The sequence below is a fragment of the Artemia franciscana genome, chromosome 3 (assembly GCF_032884065.1).
Source record: "Artemia franciscana chromosome 3, ASM3288406v1, whole genome shotgun sequence".
NCBI classification, from domain to species: domain Eukaryota; kingdom Metazoa; phylum Arthropoda; class Branchiopoda; order Anostraca; family Artemiidae; genus Artemia; species Artemia franciscana.
In genome coordinates, this window is record NC_088865.1 from 22,969,425 (window position 1) to 22,990,125 (window position 20,701).

General features: G+C 35.9%; 2 protein-coding genes across 2 annotated transcripts in view; both read left to right on the forward strand.

Moving 5' to 3' along the window:
- The window catches only part of LOC136025036 (alpha-(1,3)-fucosyltransferase C-like), a 94,910-nt gene that overhangs the window by 2,900 nt on the left and 71,309 nt on the right, over window positions 1–20,701 (forward strand). The gene's annotated exons all lie outside the window — the stretch shown is intronic.
- Window positions 368–20,701, forward strand: part of LOC136025034 (phosphoacetylglucosamine mutase-like) — a 54,248-nt gene continuing 33,914 nt past the window's right edge. The window contains exons 1-4 of the mRNA XM_065700679.1: window positions 368–515; window positions 11,697–11,767; window positions 13,976–14,105; window positions 16,504–16,599. Coding sequence (XP_065556751.1) covers window positions 454–515; window positions 11,697–11,767; window positions 13,976–14,105; window positions 16,504–16,599 — 359 coding nt within the window. The 5' untranslated portion in view covers window positions 368–453. The remainder of the gene's footprint in view (window positions 516–11,696; window positions 11,768–13,975; window positions 14,106–16,503; window positions 16,600–20,701) is intronic.

Sequence of the window (20,701 nt, forward strand, 5' to 3'; positions counted from 1 at the left end):
CACGAAGGAAAGATAATTAACGTATAAAATGCAGGAAATCCTTTTATAAAAAATAGTATATTCATAACGGCAAGATCAGAAATAAAAGACTTTAAAAAAGTAGGACACATTTTTAAGGAAAGAGCGTTAAAATTATTTGCAGACGCGGGCCTTTGAGACTTACTATCCAGAAATTGTTGTTATAATTTTTTGAAGTAAAATTAATTAAATAAACTAACGAACAAAAAGTATGGGTAATCTATACCCATAATCGGTAAGCTACCCATAGTCTTTGGTATAAGTGCGAACTGCTTTTTATTGTGTTTGCCCGTCAGATACAAAACAGAAACATGCCTAGGAGTTTATTTTGTAGATGGTGTCAGGAAATGGTATTGACATTTATTTTGAAGAAGTCGATCGTGCAATATTCTATACAAGTAAAGATAGGTGACAGGCTAAGCTATCAGAACTGAAATGGAGTATCCTAGGAAACACGATAAGTTTATCGCTTATGGAACTGCTGGTTTTCGAACAAGGTTGACATTTTTCAATAATTTTTAAATTAAAAGAAAATCTTGGTATGCTATGCTGGTAAGGTCAATTTAGAAGAGCTTTGACCATAGATAAGGCAGCAGATTTGACTAGAAAAGGTTTTAACCTGTACAAAAGACAAATTAGTCATTTTATGCATTCATTATCATTTTGAAGGAATCATTTTCCTCTAATGAAATGTAAGTGGGATCAGTCAACACTTTGTTACAAAGTTTGACAAGAGGCTTGTTACTATCTTGGAAAGTGGTTGAACTTAGTAAATGAAAAGGTAAAATTCTATTTAATTGACTTCTTGCTATCTCAGAAAGGGTTTAGTTTAGGAAAATGAAACTTTCAGGGATGGGTCTACAGGCTAAAGTATGTCATGGGAAGGTATTTTAAAGTACTCACCTCCACTCCTCCCTCTAGAGGGCCCTGAAATTTGCCTACATGACAGGTCTATACTTATTGAAGTTTTGACAAAACAACATTTTACCCTATTTTTCAGTTATTAGTTGCTTTTTCTCTGCCTTTAGTTCTGAAAATGCAATTCCAGTTATTTGAGTAGAATTTTGAACCATATGAATGTTTTTTTTTCAAAATTTAGGAAATGTATTTGCATATCATTAAAACCTTATAAAATAGAATTGAGTAAAGTTATGAAGCTGAAAACAATTTTGTTGTACTTCAATTAAGCAGAAGATCTATTTTGCAAGGTTTCACTTTTATAACACACATATTTTTAAAAGTCATCAAAGGGCAAGGCCCTCTAGAGGGGGAAGGAGTAGAGGTAGTTGCTTCAAAATACCTTCCCAGGACACACTTTAGTCTCTAGATTCATCCCTGAAAGTTTCAGTTTTGTAACCTAAACCCTTTCTGAGATAGCAAGAAGTCAATTAATTAGAATTTTACCAATGAGGTTGCATCCAAAATTTTGTAGGATGCATCCCAGGTTTAGATTAGGCCTACAGCCTTGGAAAGAGCTTTTATGTTGCTATAGGCTATCTACTATTTCCTTACTTTTAAGGTTTCAAAGAATACAGAGAATACAGGTTAGTAGCCTAATTCAAGATTCAGTAAATGTTTAGTTTCATCACTAGTGCTCTAAAGTGGAAATGCTAATTCTAGAAGCATATCTATATCTGGTTGACCATCCTCTTCCATGAGGCAAACTTAAAATGTATAAAGTGGGCTTGCTTACAGGTAACATTACCTATAGAGCAAAGTGTATTAGTCCATGAGCTCTGCAGGCAGCAGGGTGAGGTCTGTATCATTTTGTTTTTAGTTTTATCACTCTTTGTTGAATAAATATTGAATACAGACCTCTTCCTACTGCCCACAGGGCTCATGGACTAATACACTTTGCTCTATAAGTAATGCTACCTGTAAGCAAACCCACTTTATATATTTTTAGTCTTGTTGGAGGGGCATTTTAGAAAGGTAAAAAATGGATGTGCTTCTCTAATAATGACAAAGAAACAATATGCAATCATCAGAACCTAGCTATATACAGTAATCTATATGCAGTAATACACACTTTATGCAGCTTGTGATGAAACTAAGCATTTACCCAGGATTCAATCTAAATTAATTCAAGATTACTTTAGATTACCTTAAATAGCAATTTTTAGGCTATATCCTCTGGTTCTTGAATAATTGTTTGGCTGAAAGACATTTGGAATAGATTTTTTATGAATACGCAACTTGATTCTCATAATGGCATCCCCTCTCTTTTAGCAGTAACCTAGGTATGCCAGTGAAGTTAATTTTGGTTAGGTTAGGGTCATAGATCTTTCAGGAATAAATATAAAGCCTACATTATATCTTGATAAGGTGTTTTACAGCTCCTGTTATCATTCTTTCCCTATTTCAAAGATTTGAAAAATTGCAAAGAAGACAGGCCTATTGACTTACCTGTTTAAGGAAAATATGTAGGTAAATTTTGACTTTTTTCTATTGCTTAGCTAGGTAAAGGATAAACATACCACTGAATGCATCTTTTCATGCCCTCTCTAAATATACAAATCATTTCCTTTGCAAGTGTATTTTGAGCTCTTAAAGGATCCTCAAAATAATACCCTGTTCTCTATTAGAGAATGATCTTATCTTAAAACAACCGTTACAGATTACTTATGCTAAAGATGTATAAGCAATCCACCACATAAGAAGACATGTTAAGAAAACAATTCTTATTTCAATAATATGCACAATAATCCTAGTTAGTATATTTTGCAGCAGGAGAACCTTTATATTCACTTCTTTCCATGTTTTTCCAGTTTTCTTAGGAATTCATGGATTTCTTAGAGCCTATATATTAACAAAGTATGCATTCCCACCCTCCTAATATGCAAATCAAACAGTTCATGATAGAAACTCTAAGTGTAGAGTGATCTGGTTCAATTGTACTTGGTAATATGATGTTTTTTAGACTGAGAGATGCTGTAGACAAGTTTTAAGAGAAGAACAGAGCAGTTTTAGAAATGGTAGAGGATGTGTTGACCAAATTTTAACTCTTAGGTTAATAATTGAGAAGGGCCCAAGTTGTCAACTACCTTTGGTCCTCAGTTTTATAGATTATAAAATAGCATTTGATTTGGTTGATAGAAGAGCTTTAGAAAAGATCTTATCCTTTTATGGTATACCAGATAAATACATTAAAGTGATTAGTGCTATGTATGAGGATAATTAACTGCTGCAATTAAGGTAGGAAATGAGGTTTGGAGCTGGTTTTGTATTAAATCAAGAGTTAAGCAGGGTTGTGTTCTATCCCACTTTAAATGGATCAGTTTGATAGACTTTGTCTATAGGAGCACAAGAAAGGCAATTGGAAACCACAGAATCAAATGGGGAGGAAAAACTCTCCTTGACTTAGATTCTGCTGATAATTTAAGCATCCTAGATAAAAGTGTGAGCAAAATAAATGAACTTTTAGAGGTTTTGCAAGTTGAGGGTGCTAGAATAGATTTGAAAATTAATGTTAAGAAGACCAAGTCACTAAGGCCAAGAATAAGTGAAGATGAAAAGGTGATGGCTGTGTGACGAATTAGATTGATCAGAAGGGCAACTTCACTTACCTTGGTAGTATTGTTAGTAAAGATGGTGGTAGCAGTGAAGATGTAAAAAGTAGAATAGCCAAGGCTCTGGGTGTTTTTTCTTTTTTCACAGAAAAAAAGTTTGGAAGAATAGAAAGATATGTCTGCAAACCAAGATTAGAATATTTGAAGCCACAATGATGACAATGGTCAAATGTGGCTCTGAAACATAGGTGCTCCAAAAAGCGGGTGAAGATTTGCTAGATGTTTTCTAGAGAAATTGCCTATGGATTGTTCTGGGTGCCTGGCTGACTGGCTGTATTTCAAACAGCAGCCTGTATGGAAAATGTGGTTGAGATGTGATTGAGAAGGTTGAAACGGCTAGGGTACGTTGTGCAGGTGAAGGATGACAGATTGCCAAAGATTGTCCTTTTCAGCCAACCGTCAAGGTCTAAAAGGAAAGCAGGTCGTCCTCGTCTGGGGTGGGAGGACTTCCTTAAGAAAGATTTGAAGGGAATGGGAACCTCTTGGGAGGGTGTAGATGGCTTGGTGCTGTGGTGAGTTGTTAGTAGTAGTAGTAAACCAACAGAAATTACTACAAATAACCGAGTTGACCTCAAGATATTCAGGTACTATGATGAGTTGGGCTGACGATCCCCATGTATTCTAAAGACCAGAATATAATTTGTGCTTTGAGTGACTCAGCCAAATAGTAACCAAACTCTGAAAAACAGAGTTTTGATAACAGCATATACATTGAAAGAACTGGCTTTTAAAGTTGATTCCAAGTATGTAAGGCTCATTAGGTTTAATATTACCTATCAAAAGGTACGAGTCTGAGAAAATTTGCCTGATTTTCCAAAAATGCGGACCCCCTCCCCTGAAAAAAAGCGATCAGAACAAAATTAGCGCTATCAAATTCAGCATGTCAGTGAATTCTATTGTGAAGTTATGGAGCTCCTATCTACAAAAGCAAGGAATTTTGTATTTTTGGCAGAAAAAGGCCACAGATTTTTCATGTTTGTTTGTTTTTGTCGGTTTTATTTTTCAGCGTTGATTGGGTTGACTCAATGGTCCTTTAAAATCAGAAAGGAGCTCTTTCGAACGGAACACCGAAGTTTCAGTGACCTGTTTTAGTGACCAAAAAGATTGGAGGACACCTAGTAACCTCCCAATTCCATTTTCTCCCTAAGGAAATCCAATAAAATTTTAAGATAGCTATCTAATGCAGCATAGTTGAAAGTTCTTCTCTATTTTTTGAACAAACGACAGTCCCAAAACTCAAAACAAAAAGCAACAAAGGAAAATTATAAATAAAAGCGAATATAAATTATTCCGTATATGAGGGGTTGCCCCCTCCTCGATATCTTGCTCTTTACAGTAAGACTGTAAGCACTTTTAAAAAAGCTTCTCTTCTAATTAAACGGCCCCTGTGTTTCAATAGCCGTTCTTAAAATATTGGGACAAACAGTCAAACTTCAGCGTAAAGAGTAAGTTATTGAGGAGGGGACAATTCTTTGTTTACGTAATAATTTCTGTTCTTTTTGAGTTTTAATGTTGCTCCTTATTTTCAGTTAAAAAAGAACTTGTTTTTTTTCTTATATTAATTTCTGTTCGTTTTTCAAATCATGCAGATAAATCTGAATCAGCCTCCATGGAATACCCCCCTCATTTCAAGGGGAAATCCTACGTGAAAGTTTAATCAAATGTAAAGTACGCCCCTCCCCTTGTCAAGTTCCCTTCTGACAGTTCCATCCTCGCTTAAACTAATGATAATCTTTCAAAATTGTCTACATAAATCTTTATCAGACTCTTTACCTACCTTTTTTTTCAAGATTTTATTAAAATATTTTCTTTTAATTTCATGCTTATCTAAATTCTCATTTTTATGGCACTTGGTAATAACCAAGTGACATATAGCAATTACAAATTCTGTTGGTCTTTCTGTCTGTCTGTTGGTCTGTCCTGGTTTTGCTAATTTAGGCACTTCCAGGTAAGCTAGGACGATGAAATTTGGTAGCGTATCAGGGACCGGACCAGATTAAATTAAAAATAGTCGTTTTCTCGATTTGACCATCTGGGGGGGGGGAGTGGGGGCTGGTTAATTTGGAAAAAAGGAAGCATTTTTAACTTATGAACGGGTGATGGGATTTTAATGCAATTTGATGTTTGGAACGATATCTTGTCTCAGAGCTCTTATTTTAAATCTCGACCAGATCCGCTGACATTGGGGGGAGTTGGAGGGGGGAACCTAAAATCTCGGAAAACGCTAGAGTGAAGGGATTGGGATGAAACTTGGTGGGGAAAATAAGCAGAAGTCCCTAGATACGTTATTGGCATAACCGGAACGATTTGCTCTGTTTGGAGGAGTTGGGAGAAGGGTTAATTCTGAAAAATTAGAAAAAAACAGGTATTTTTAACTTACAAAGGAGTGATCAGATCTTAAGGAAATTTGAAATTTGGAAGGGTATTATATCTCAGAACTCTTATTTTAAATCCCGACTGGATTTGGTGGAATTGGGGGGGAACCTAAAATCTTGGAAAACGCTTAGAGTGGAGGGATCGGGATGAAACTTGGTGAGAAAAATAATCACAAGTCCTAGATACGTGATTGACATACCCGGAACAGATCCGCTCTCTTTGGGGAGGTGGGGGGAGGGTTAATTCTGAAAAATTAGAAAAATGAGGTATTTTTAACTTACAAAGAAGTGATCGGATCTTAATGAAATTTGATGTTTGGAAGGATGTCATGTCTCAGAGCTCTTATTTTAAATCCCGATCGGATCTGGTGAAGGGGAAGTTGGGGGGAGGAACTTAAAATCTTGGAACTTGCTTAGAGTGGAGGGATCGGGATGAAACTCGGTGGGAAAAATAAGCACAAGTCCTAGATATGGGATTGACATAACCAGAACGGATCCGCTCTCTTTGGGGGAGTCGGGGAGGGGGTAATTCTAAAAAACTATTAAAAATGAGGTATTTTCACTTACAAAAGAATGATCGTATCTTAATGAAATTTCATATCTAGAAGGACCTTGAAACTCAGATCTCTTATTTTAAATAATATGAAAAAAACTTCGTTTTCTTAAAGAGTTAAAGAGGCTGCGTCCCAAAGTCGAACCTTAAAACGTACAGGAATTAGGAGAGGCAGTTGGGGCTGCCGCCCCCCAAGCCCCCCGCTTTTAAAGACTCTTTTGTACAGGTTTTTTGTTGTGGGGGGCAGCCGCCCCCCTAACCCCCCGCTCTTGGCTTCGGAAAGGCCCTCTCTTAATCAACAAAACAAAAAACCTGTACAAAAGAGTCTTTAAAGGCGGGGGGTTTGGGGGGCGGCAGCCCCCCAACTGCCTCTCCTAATTCCTGTACGTTTTAAGGTCCGACTTTGGGACGCAGCTTCTTTAACTCTTTAAGAAAACGAAGTTTTTTTCATATTATTTCTGTACGTTTTTCTACAATTCATGGTGGATGTAATTTAATAATTCCTGTACTCCTCGTACAGGAATTAGGACTGCCTCTCCTTATTCCTGTACGTTTTAAGGTTCGACTTTGGGACGCAGCCTCTTTAACTCTTTAAGAAAACGAAGTTTTTTTCATATTTTGTGAAAAAAAACCGCCCGATAAGGGACTTGAACCTTTGACCTTAGGATTAAAAGTCCCACGCTCTACCGACTGAGCTAACCGGGTAGCTAACAGTTAACGTGAGCTAACAGTTAAAAAGAACTTTTAAGAATTTCAAAAATTAACATGGGCTCTTATGGGGAAATGGATTTTTGTAAGCTAGAAAATCGGGGGGTTAAGATTTTCCGACGAAACTTTCCAGGGCACGTACTCGGAGAATTCCGCGTCGAATGAGTCTTCGTACATCCAGATCCGATGTCGGCTGTGACCTGTAGGCGTGGCAGAAAAAAAAGAACATGAACATTATGTGGCTATGCGTGGTTTCTGGAAAACAGGGAAGGAGTTATCGGATCGAGCTGAAATTTCGCGGATAAGCTCCTGGGCCCTAGGGGACCTTAACTTGTGAATTTCAGCCCGATCGGACAACGTTAAAGGGGGGCTGGGATCTTCGGTCGAAACTTTTGGCCAGATTTTCCCCATGAAGGAAAAGTCGGAGGGGGATGAAATTTGGCAGGTTTCTTAGTTGGAGCTTGGGCTACGAAATGCATCCCTCCCCATCCCTCTGCGACCACTGGAACCGAAGATCGCTTAACATTGTCGTGGTTCGCCTCTTTATAGAGGCACGAGTGTGCCTCCTTGATCCTGACCGGATCCAATGTCATTAGGGGGGGGGGACTGGAAATCTTGGAAAACGCTTAAAGCAGAGACATCCGGATGAAACTTGGTGGAACAAATATGCACAAGTCCAAGAAAGGTGACTAACATAGCCAGACCGGTTCCGCTATCTTTGGTGGAGTTGAGGGGGGGGGGAATTCGGAAAAATTATAAAAAACGAGGTATTTGTAACTTACAAACGGGTGATCAGATCTTAATGAAATTTGATATCTAGAAGGATCTTGTGCTTTAGAACTCTCATTTAAATCCTGACCAGATCTGGTGACATTGAAGGGAGTTGGAGGGGGAAACCGGAATTCTTGGAAAACGTGAAAATCGAGGTATCTTACAAATGGGTGATCGGATCTTAATGAAACTTGATATATAGAAGAATCCTGTGTCTCAGATGCTCCATTTTCAATTCAAATCGGATCAGGGGACACAGAGGGTTGGAGGGGGGAACAGAAATCTTGGAAACTGGAAATCTTGAAAAACGCTTAGAGTGGAGAGGTCGGGATGAAACTTGATGGGAAGAATAAGCACAAGTTATAAATACAAGATTGACATAATTGGTACTACCCTCTACCCTCCCCACTGTGGATATTGGCGTTTTCAATAGACATCACGCACCAAGTGCATGATAAAATAGGTTCTTTGGGAGCACCTCATAAACACGCAAGTAACATAAACTGAAACGGAGAAAATTAATTCAATAATTTGGCTAGTAACGCCTGAAAATGTTTTCGTCTCTGATAGGCTTGTAGCTTACAGGACATATATAACAGGGCCAGGTCAAAGAAGACAAAATGCTTTAATATTTTTTGTTTTGATATGTGACATCTGCAACTGCGCCAACAAATTTCGTTTTATCTGACTGGCTTAGACTTACAGGGGACCTTAGTGAAGAAAAATGTATGGAAAAAGCCTTGTGTTGACGCATGACGCCCAATATACGCCCAGATTTATTTTGTCTTTGATTTGCTAGCAACTTCCTGGGCATATTTACTGGGTCAAACTAACCTAAGAGGAAATATTGTTTTCAAAAAATGAGGTGAATCGACTTGGGAAACAACAAATTGGCTTTTTTGTTCTTTTTTTGCTTTCATTACGGTTTTTTAGCCTCTGATCAGCTTTAAAATTTCCGGCCATATGGGCACATCAGCTTAAATTTAAGGACCACAATTCTTCATCTAAGACTGGAGATTAAGGAAACAATTATGGTAGTAGTCAATCATGACGCCCTTTTCTTTTTAAGACAACAAACTGAACTGATATCACCTGAATAGATACAACCTAGAAAAGGAAGAACTATAACCTAAAAATGTTCTTTTAATTAATGCTGCTACTACCAACAACTTACTGCCCTACCGAGCCGCCTGATGTCAACACAACTCTACAGGATCTTCCTCCACACAAAGCTATTCGAAGCTTAACTTTTTACTCCCTCCATAAAGCTCAAATTTCCTTTAGATCCTTCCTTATTACCTCTTCCCACCACCTTCGGGGATGACAACTGCTTTTGGTGCAGCTCCAAATAGATGGGTAAAAAACTATCTTTGACAACTTGTCATCCTTAACCAGTGGAATGTGTCCTAGTCATCCTTTCCTTCATTACAGCCCTAGAAAGTGGGATAAAAGCTCATTTTTCTCTTTTTTTTTATTCCCATGTTCGCAGCGCTAGGTATATAAAGGTATCTGATATGCGGCTATTCATTTATCTCGTTCCGAAAGCTTGAGGTTAAAATGGTCATTGAACCTTCATTTGAAGGAGTCAGCAGAGGGATTTCCAGGAATAATATCCCCAGAAAGATTGTCCTAGGTAGTTTGCTATTTGGTGCACGGTCAGCCAAATGGATACCTAAGACCATCTACATACCTCTGTTCCTCTGAAGACATTTAACAAATCTTCTTCTGCCTTCTGAAGCGCCCATTTTTCGCAACCATACTTATCCACTGCCATTACCGTAGATTCGAATATTTTAGTGTGTTCCCAAACTTGTTTTCTTATTCTTTTAAACTTTTTTTCAAGCATGAAATTCAGCTTTGATATAAGTGACTTAGTATTTTTAACTTTGGTATTGAATCTATTCTTGCCCACTGAACTCCCAAAGCCTCCGTTAATTTCTTTAATTTTTTCTAACATATATATATGACAATCAAGTCATCTGCATAATTTAAGTATAGGAGATTTTTACCTTCTCATTTGATTCCATGCTATCCCGTAGGCTTTGCCGTGTTATTTAGGACAAAGCCCATTAAAATAATCCTTTTAAACAGAGATAGTGTAAAATTCTGCTTAAATCCTGAATCAATACTAAACCAGCTACCGATTTCATTTCCTACCTTAACTGGAGCAACATTGCTTCTCTTATCTACTTTTAATATTGTTTTTGTTTTTCTTATTCTAACCTTTTATCTACAGCATCTCTTATTCTTTAAAGGGTCATAATATTAAGTAATTTGCTTCCTACGGAAACCAAGCTAATGCCTCTACTATTACCATTCTCATTTGCATCGCCTTCCTTCTGGAGGGGTTCAACTAAATTTTCCTACGATCACTAAGTACTTCCTTCTTCGTTTTTTTTTTCAAAAATTGTATTCATAATCTTCAGTAATTTATCCCTAACTCTGCAACCATCTTAGTTCATAAGCTCAGTTACCACACTCTCAATACCAGAGGCCTTAATATACTTTAATCCTTGTAGTTATCGCTCTTACTCTTCTTCGCAAAATCAATTTTCCCTGACTTCCAAACTGCCAAATAAATTTCAGTCTTTTATGTTTTATTTTCTACATCTTCATTATGGCTTAAAACAGTCACAGAATGTTCTGCCCGTCACTGTTTAACACTTTCCTTATCACTAATTGAGGTCCTGTTCCTATTTTTTCATGGGACAAGTCCGGACTGTCTACTTCCCCTCAATGTCTCAACATGCCAGTAAAATATTTTACCTTTGTTTTTTTCTGAACACATCATCCAGATTCTCGGCAATTTCATCAGTTACCTTCATTTCATACCTCCCTCGTTCATACTTCAATGCCTTATCTACTTCTCTTACTTCCTCTTATTCTCATTTGGTTTGTCACTAAAATTTTTATGCAAACCCTCCCTTTTTCCTCCAAAACCAAAAGATGCTGGGACTTCCAGCAATTAGTATCATGATGTACCAAGCAATAATTTCCAGTAATCTTCATTATTATAATTTTTTTTCTCTTTTTTTTTTTTTTTTTGTTCTAGCAAGTAGAAAATTTGCACTGTTCTCAAAACACATATCGCCTTCAATAAGACTCATACGATGCTCAAGCCGTTTAGAGGGTTTGAGAGTGTGGAGGATAGTAAAACTCTTGTTTGTAAACGTTAATTAACCTTTTTGTATTATTTTTTTTATTGTGCCTTTGTTGATATCACGAGAAATAAAATCATATTGCTGGGAATACAGATACTATTCAGGGAAGTGCAAATGCTGTTCTGGTCTTTAAAAGGTTTTGGTGGCTTTAGCTCCACTCCTATGTACTGTTTGTGGTAACTTCTGTTCGTTTCAAGTTTGGCTTTATTGTTCATTATAATTCTGTTCGTTTTAGGATTGTTCATCTACAGTCCTTTGTTTATATTCGTATATATTCATTCTTTTATCTTTATGTTTCAATTGATCATTCATTTTTATTTTTGTTCGTTTTTGGTTTTGTCTATTCATTGATAGTAGTTTATGTTAATTGTAAGTTTGAATAATTATTTGACTTTATTTCTTCTTGTCTTGGGTTTTAATATGACCTTTATTTTTCTTTGAAAAGCTTTTTTAGTTAATCAAAAAAATAATGAATAAATGAAAGAAAACGAAACTGTTGTAATAACAAAAATTCTAACAGTAGTATTCTTCTTATTTCCAGAGCTGAAGAGCTTCCGCATATTATGTATAGAATGGGAATTTTAGCTACAATTCGAGCGAAGAATGTCAAAGGTAAAGTTCTAATTGCAAAATTAGAATACAATTAGTGAATTATTTTTGAATTGTACTACCAGATGTGAAGTTTGCCTCCCTGTCCTTAAAACTAGATTTGCAGCTCTCACCTTGAACTCTGATACAATTTTAATACTGCCTTAATCAGGGGAGGATACGGAACTTATGCTTGGGAAGGGAGGCACCCAGAAAACTCGGGCTCTTCCATCAGGACAACATTTGGGCTCCTGGGGGATATATGGCCGTTTTCCCCCTCCGTGGTCCCGCACATGGTTTTAGCAGTGCAAACTCTTCAAGACGTTAGGTCAACACACTAGTAAACTCCCAGTTACACCGTTCGACACTTCTTTGTTGGTCACCTGTTAAGAAAGCTCCGAATTGTCCACTTTTTATGGCCGTGTCCTAGCCTAATACTAGGGCTGTCCAGCTTTTATTCTACAACCTATCAGGCTATTTAGTAGAATTGTTCTTGATACATAGTCTTTGTTTACCTAGAGTACATGCCCTAGCAACTTAACCTGCTGTTTAACAATGTAGGTATCAACCTAACCTGTTTACTCACGATCGTAGCCGTAGGAAAAATCTGGTTGATATTTGTCCTTGCTTTCTTAGTATCTTTTTCGCTAACTACAAAAAAAGGAATTTTTCCGCTTTTTATATTGCATAAAACAATGTAAGGTATTTAAGTAATTTAGACCCTAATGTTACTTGACGACTATATAAAATCCATGAGAAGATTTTCCTCGGCCCCCATCCTATTAACATACTTATTTTTAATGGATTAGCTAGCGTGCCTTTGCAAGCTCCTTGTGCTCTTTCTTACATTCCAACTGCAAGCAGACTGAAACCGATGGCGAATTGGCTTTATACTTCTTGTTAGATTTGTGATTACTGTTTACCTGCTTGTGTATTACAGGGCTTTTTCCATATTATTTGATGTTTATGTAGTTTATAAATCTATTCCCCCTCCACCCAACAGTATCATATTTAGCCAAGTATATACCCCCGAAGTGAGTTTATCCTATCCATAAGTGGTCGCTTTTGGTCTCTCATTGCCAAGATTTATGTATAAAATCAAATCATACCTTTACTATTTCTCTAAAAGATGCCTAAAATATTTTTGTGGCGCATTACCGAGGCGATGGGATAGAGGGATATTAGAGATAGACATGTTCTCACAGCTAATTCAGGTTCCGCGGGAAAAATCAGAGATGTACGCAGGTTTGGGAGAAAAGACTGACTGGTTATGATTTTATGTATTTTCATATATTTCCCAAGCTATTCGACAATTTTGTGCGTTTGTAATATTTTGCCCCACACCCAAGAAAGAAGGAAAATAACTTTGTGTAAGCGCCTAACATCTTCCGTCCTCAAATATCCCTGATTCTTTGTAGTCCTTAGCTTCATTCATTGTTGTCGCCTAAAATGTTTTCATTTTCCACCTAACTTGACTCATTCTGCTCTCCCATGTGTTTCTAAGTTGAGCAAAATCACCTTCAGGTTTTGTTATTTTCACTTTCTGTGCTTTCTCTGCAGCTTTGACTTCTATAAATTCACATATATGAAAGGTTCACGTTAATTAATTGATCAGTTGACCACAAACTCTTTAGTAATACCAGACAATATAAGAATGCATATGTTTACTTGAGATGGATTGTAAAGCCAACTCATTATCTAAAAATGTATTCTGACTTATAAAAAGAAAACAAAGTACATAAAAGATCAAATTTTAACTTAAGATACTTTAAAACTCCCCCATCAAGTTAAGATTCCATGGAATTATTTGTAGTTGAAACAATATAAAACCCCTTTGGAGTAGGTATCTTAAAGTGCGTATATTCATGTTTGCTCATAAGTATTATAAAATTATAGAAAATTTCATTACGCTAAATTTAATTGAGTCGTTAAAAGTCAATAAATTCGCCAATTGCTGGGTGATATTTTTTCTACGTAAGGTCTCTAAAACAATAAAAGATAAAAAAAAAGCCTTTTTTCTAAAACTCACCTCCCAGGAAACTGGGAAATACCTGTTTGCATAAAAATGCATACAGGGTTTTGGTGGTTCCAGACCCATCCTATAAGTCCTATATCATCCCTCATCTTATAAAATAATGTCCCACCATCTGTTGCGTAAATTCTTCCTCTGTGTAAGCTAAACGTAACAATATGTATGACCAGTAAAGATATTAAAAAAATGTCTTGTTTCAGCGGCTGTTGGAGTCATGATAACTGCCTCTCATAATCCTGTTGTTGATAATGGAGTCAAACTGGTTGACCGCAAAGGTGATATGTTGGCTCATGAATGGGAAATTCTGGCAACAGAGCTTGCCAACGCTTCGTAAGTTGCTCGTTGATTTTAATAGACCCCCCTTTGTCATCTTGTGGTGTGCAGTTTGGTGGCTGTATAATATCAATTCACCTTATATATAACAAAAAATGCTTTGATTTTAAACAGCCTAAGAAATCTAGCCGTCGTTAGTTTTTTCTGACGACTTTTAGGGAGGGGAAAATTTATTTTATGTCTCGTTCTACCTTTTTTATACAGAGCTTTAGGACTGTGGCAGACGGAATGGGAATCAGTATCCTCTTAAAGTGCTTATTCTCAACTCAATAATCTCCTGAGGAGCTTTTTCACGCAAATTCAACGTGTACTCCTGAAAATAATATGTGTATCTTGCATTGTATTTCCTTGTAAAGCAACATGTAAGGAAGAAGAATTGCAAGTTTTATCGAGCTCGAAAGTAAATTTTTGCAACAATAGTTGAACCATAGTTTTTGTTACTCCGGACAATGTTTGATTCTAAGTTTTATCCTAATTAAAATGATTTATTGGGCCTAATAAGCAACGAACTCTGGAAATTAATTGCTTCTTCTCTAAACCCAAAGGATTTTTTTGATCGTTTTATAGATAATAATTTTACGGAACGCCGAAAATCTATTGGTGCCTGAAATTTTGAATTTCCCAGTTTCGGTTAATGAGAAAAATGAGTATTGACGATATTTGATCATATAAATATCTTGATGACTAAGACCAGTAAAGCGTTATTAATCTGAATGAAAATGTATCAGACTTTTGATTGTTCAGTGGTTTTATGGCATAAACATTGCTATACCTCAGAGCTATTAGGTTGTAAACAGCAGCTTCATATCGTTGTGCATGGTTTAGTGCATCAGTTGCCATGTCTTTTCGTGTGGTTTCAGGTATATAACATGATTAATCTAATTATTCTCGCTGAGGAATTTTATATGTGAATAAACACTGAACATAAAATTATATGAATTACATCAAATTATATTTGTATCATAATTCAATATTAGTTTCTGCTACTTGAGGATGTTTTAGTGATAGTTTCAAATTTATTAAGAAGAGTGAAGCGAGAACGCGGATCAATGAACACAAAACGATAGCAGAATAAAGAAAACAAAGAAGTTAAAACTAGAAAGCAATGGCGTTTTTACTTTAAAGAGCTTTGATAATTTACTTGTTCATGAGGAAGACAAATCATTTCTTATTTCATCAGCGGAACAATACAAAGTCATCAGTTATGACTGTGACTTGGAAACTATCCTTAGTTTTGAAGTTAAACTTTATATATCAAGGGCAAATGACTTTAGAAAGGCTTGTTTTATAATGGCAATGACCATTAGACAAAAATGCTGTAAAATAATTTTCATTTAATCACAGAGCTTGTCCCGGCATTGACTAATAAATAGGAAAAGTAAGGTAGAATTGCAAGAATTTCGTTTATTTCGTCATGAATTATACCCGAGGAAAAAACAGTTTCTCCTAAGTTTCTAGTTGAGGAGCTATTTGATACCTTACAAAGGTCTTGAGTAAGGTGAATGATATTTTCAGAAAAGAATCAACAACCCAAATTAGGGTCTGGGAAGGTGTTTTTCAAGCGATCTTCACAATTCCTAATTTAGGCTGCATATTGGCTCCTAAAATTTTCATTCACCTATTACCACAACTTCACTGCAATTTAGCAAAAGGTTCCTCAATTAGGCATTTGCCAAATTTCTAAATGTGTAAACTTTAAAAGCCAGAAAGAATAGAAAATAGACAAACACGATTCTATGATTTTGTGGTAGAATCATGCTTGCGGTAGTAAATAAAAAGAAGCTTCGTGTTGCCTATGTTGCTGTCCCCTAATCGTTCGTTTTTTTTAAATGGCGCCTCTGTTTTCTGCCCTTATAAATGTATCAGCTATTACTGTATCGCTTCCTAAGATTCAATAATCACAAGTTTTGTTACTTTCTAGTCACCTTTATTTTCTTTATATTTTTGTTGTTTTTAAAACCGCTTTTAAATCAAGCTGAATGTTTCATTTATGTGACGAAGGATTAGATAAAATGGTTCAAGGAATGGTTAAGAAGTTTGCTCTTTCTATTTCTGCTGTTTTTAAAAGGGTAAAAATCAAAATAAGTGTTTTGTCTGAGTGTTAATGAGTGTTAATCATGAACAATTGATAGAATGGTTCAAGGAATTGTTAAAAAGTTTGCTCTTTCTACTTTAGTTGTTTTAAAAGGGCTTTCAAATCAAGCTGATTCTTTCGTTATAGTGGTGAAGAATTAGGTAGAGGTCTGTTCTTTCTATTTTTGCTGTTTTAAAAGGACGTACAAATCAAGCTGAATGTTTCGAATGAAGAATTAGATAGAGTGGTTAAAAAGTTTTTTCTCTCTTTTTTGTTTGTTTTTAAAAGGTCTTTCAAATCAACCTGAATCTTTTGTTTTAGTGATGAAGAATTAGATGGGATGGTTCAAGGAATGGTTAAGAAGTTCGCTAGTGATAGTGACGCACCGGCTCTGGTATTTATTGGACGGGATACAAGGTATATACTATTTAATATTCATTTTTATCTTAAAATAAGTTTTTTAAATGTTTACTCCAGAGAACAGCGAGCGTATAAGAGCAAATAGATAAACAAGTAAAAGTCAAAAAGTAAATAAATCCATTGTGTATAATTTGTGTTTAATGTATCTGTTAAATAAATCTAGATAAATAAGTATGTTTGAGCAATATTGAAGAAATTCAGTAAGTATTTAATCATGAAATGATCGTGTAGACAATGCTTGTACGCATGCAGAATATAGTAGAGCTCCCTTCTAAGAAGGATTAAAAATCTTAACGTGTGTTTCCTAACGAGAGTAAGCCTCCCTTTACTATAAAAGACAGTCAGTAGGTTTCCGATTTTTATAAGGCAATGTACGTTTTCTATGCATAAAGTGAAGCGAGTATTTCGTTTTGCAGAAATTGCATACAGTTGGTAGATTTCATCAAAAGATGACGAATTTTATGCATAGTTTGGTAAGTGCACCGTAGCTTCGGGGCCGAGTTAATCCTTTTACTTTTTTTTTTATGGTGATGGGGGTGAGGGAGTATAAAGAGACCTGGAATTTTGCATGTTTAGGGGTAGAAGCGCAATATTTTCTTTATTGATGGTGGAGAGGGGAGCTGGAATGTTGTGTTTAAGGGAAGGGGCAAAATGTTATTTCACCAGTCCTCACTAAAGAATATATGCTACGGTTTTTCTTTTTTTTTGTCTGTGGTCTGACAAGCTCTTTGATAAGTGATGATTAGTAAATCTACTGTACCGAAGCCCCCTCCCCCACCGTGGAATAGCTAGAATCATGGCAATGCTACTGCACAGTGGAACAGTTGGCCAAAATCGAAAAAAATAGCAGTTGCTGATTTTTTTTTTCGTCGAATCGATTGAAAAGTCGAACTAATAGAAATAAAAGCAATTTAGTTATATAAATTAGCAGCTCCCATTGTGCTTGCTTTTAAAGTAAAGAATCTTATGGAATAAAACATATATTGATTAAAATACAATTGGAATTGTCTATGTGCATACTAACGGAAGCCAAGATGAAATAATCAGGGTAGAATAAATAATTTTTTTTAATAAAACAAAAACATTGCTTTGAAACTAACTTCCGGCTTTTGAAGCAAATTAAAATCAAAATTACTGATGCATATATATGCTTTTGTTTGGCAAAATGACATGAATGATAATTTCCAATGTAAATTACGTCAGATTCAGCCCTGCTCTTATCTATATTTGAATAGTACATTTTTGGCATGTTTTAGATATAATTGAAAACAGACAATTCTGGGAAAGCTAAATTTTTTCTATAAGTTTCTAAAGGTCTTAGTTGTTTTTCTATGCCACGAAAAACTATCAAAAAATTTCGAATTATTTTAAATATCTTTATCTAATAGATCAGAACCAAAAAATTTTCTTCTTATTCCAGTTCTACTGTTAACTAATATTTTATTTTTTGCTGCTTTTTTCATTTAGACCCTTTGACTCATAGTAGCATGAAAACCTACAATTTATAGTGAGATTAAATAAAAAAAAAACAAGTTTTTTTTTAAATGAAAGTAAGGAGCAACATTAAAACTTAAAACGAACAGAAATTACTCCGTATATGAAAGGGGCTTTTCCTCCTCAACGCCTCGCTCTTTACGCTAGAGTTTGACTTTTTCTCTTAACTCTATTTTTAAAACAGTAAGAAACTTTAGCGTAAAGAGCGGGGCGTTTAGGAGGAAAAGCCCCTTTCATATACGGAGTAATTTCTGTTCGTTTTAAGTTTTAATGTTGCTCCTTACTTTCATTTAAAAAAACTTATTTTTTTTATTTTAATTTCTGGACGTTTTTGAATTAATGCATGTTTTGATCTTGGCTCTCCGCACATAAATAATTAAAACGAAATTTGCATATTAATTAATTGCAATTAATCGGACGATTTTGAGAAAAAAGGAGCAAGGGAGGAGGCCTAGTTGCCCTCCAAGTTTTTGATTACTTAAAAAAGAAACTAGAAACTGGGAAAAATAGAGTAAAAATAAAGAACTGGTAAAAAATATACGTAACTTACGAATTAACTTACGTAACGAACTTCTATCTTCGTATGTTTTTATTGCGTATATGAGGGGGTTCAACCCTCGTCGATACCTCGCTTTTTACACTAAAGCTTAGATTTTGTCCCAATTCCTTAAGAATGACCTCTGAATCACAAAGGCCGTAGAATAAATAGTTTAAATTACACAAAATACTTCAGCGTAAAGAGTGAGGTATAACGAGGAGGTAAACCCCTCATATGCGTAATAATTTCTGCTCGTTTTAAGTTTTAATGCTGTTCCTTACTTTCAGTAGAAAAAATTTTCATATTTATTTTTTCATTGTTTTTTCAAATAATGCTAGAAAATCCTGCGCCCCCTTCATTGAAATTCTCTTCCCCCATGAGAAGTTTCTCCATGGAAATATCTTCCCACGTAACCCCCCAACTCTCCCCCCTAAAAAAAAAATTCCCCTGTAAACGTATGTACACTTCCCAGTAACCATTACTATATTTAAACACAGGTCAAAGTTTGTAACTTGCAGCCCCTCCCACGGGGACTGCGAGGGAGTAATTCGTCCCTAACGACATAGTTATTAGGTTTTTCGACTACGGTGAATAAAATGGCTATCTCAGAATTTTGATCCGGTGACTTTTGGTGAAAAATGAGCGTGGGAGGCCTAGGTGCCCTCCAATTTTTTTGGTCACTTAAAAAGGGCACTAGAACTTTTAATTTCCGTTTGAATGAGCCCTCTCGCGACATTCTAGGACCACTCAGTCGATACGACCATCCCTGGGAAAAGAAACAAAAAAAAAAAAAAACAAATAAACACGCATCTGTGATCTGTCTTCTGGCAAAAAATGCGAAATTCCACATTTTTGTAGATAGGAAATTAAAACTTCTACAATAAGGTTCTCTGATACGCTGAATCTGATGGTGTGATTTTCGTTAAGATTGTATGACGTTTAGGGGGTGTTTCCCCTATTTTCTAAAATGAGGCAAATTTTCTCAGGCTCGTAACTTTGATGGGTATAACTGATCTTGATGAAACTTATATATTTAAAATCAGCATCAAAATGCAATTCTTTTGATGTAACTATTGGTATCAAAATTCCATTTCTTAGAGTTTGGTTACTATTGAGCCGCGTCGCTCCTTACTACAGTTTGTTACCACGAACTGTTTGATTAATGTAAAAAAACGGTTTTCTGATGAGAGTAAAGAGCGAAGTTAAAACTTAAACCGAACGGAAATTACTGCTTCGCGGTTTTTGCAACATGTTTATGAAAAATTGTTTCAAACAAATAGATTAAATAGATTTGAAGTGTCGCAGGGAGTCCAAAACCGTTTAGGCTGTCGAGAGACAAAATGTATTTAGCCCCCAGTGTAGAATTTAAATTATCCTTGCCCTTCCCCCTTCTATCTGTGACGCGACATCAAAGTTTCAACTCAATAGACCGGGATGTTGCTGAGATATTGTAGGTATGGTATTTTTGTAAGTATGGTATTTTGATAAACTGGATGCAATTGATTTATTTTAATTTAGCTCTAACCTCTCCTTCCAAGTCCGCTTGTCAAGCTTGACAAGCGAACTTTAAAGTTCGCTTGTCCTCCCCCTCAACATTCCCTGAATTTCTCAACTTGACGTTCTAAGCCGTTCCCGAAATATCGCAGATCACATAATGTCTTTTGATTTACCTCACTACTTAACCGTAAGTTGATTATAAGTCCCATAGAAGCTTATAGAGCGAAATCGTTGTGTTACATTGGAGAGAAAAACTATTTGCCCCTTCCCCCTCTCCCCGCACAATATCTGGAGTGCCATCATACCCCCCTTCTTTCCCCCAAAAGTAACTTAGAGTTTCAATTCCGTCCCCTAGCCATTCCTTAGATATTACAGATATGGTTTCCTGATGCCCTTGATACACATAGTATCTTTCGATTTAACTCTGCCTTCTCTCCCAAACCAAAATTTGAAATCTACTTGAAATCTACCCATCCATAAGTGGCTGAGGAATATCGTTTTGGCCCTTTTTGAACACCTTTTTTGGGGGGAATTAATATATCGTTTTCACTTTTTCTTCTGTGTCAACCT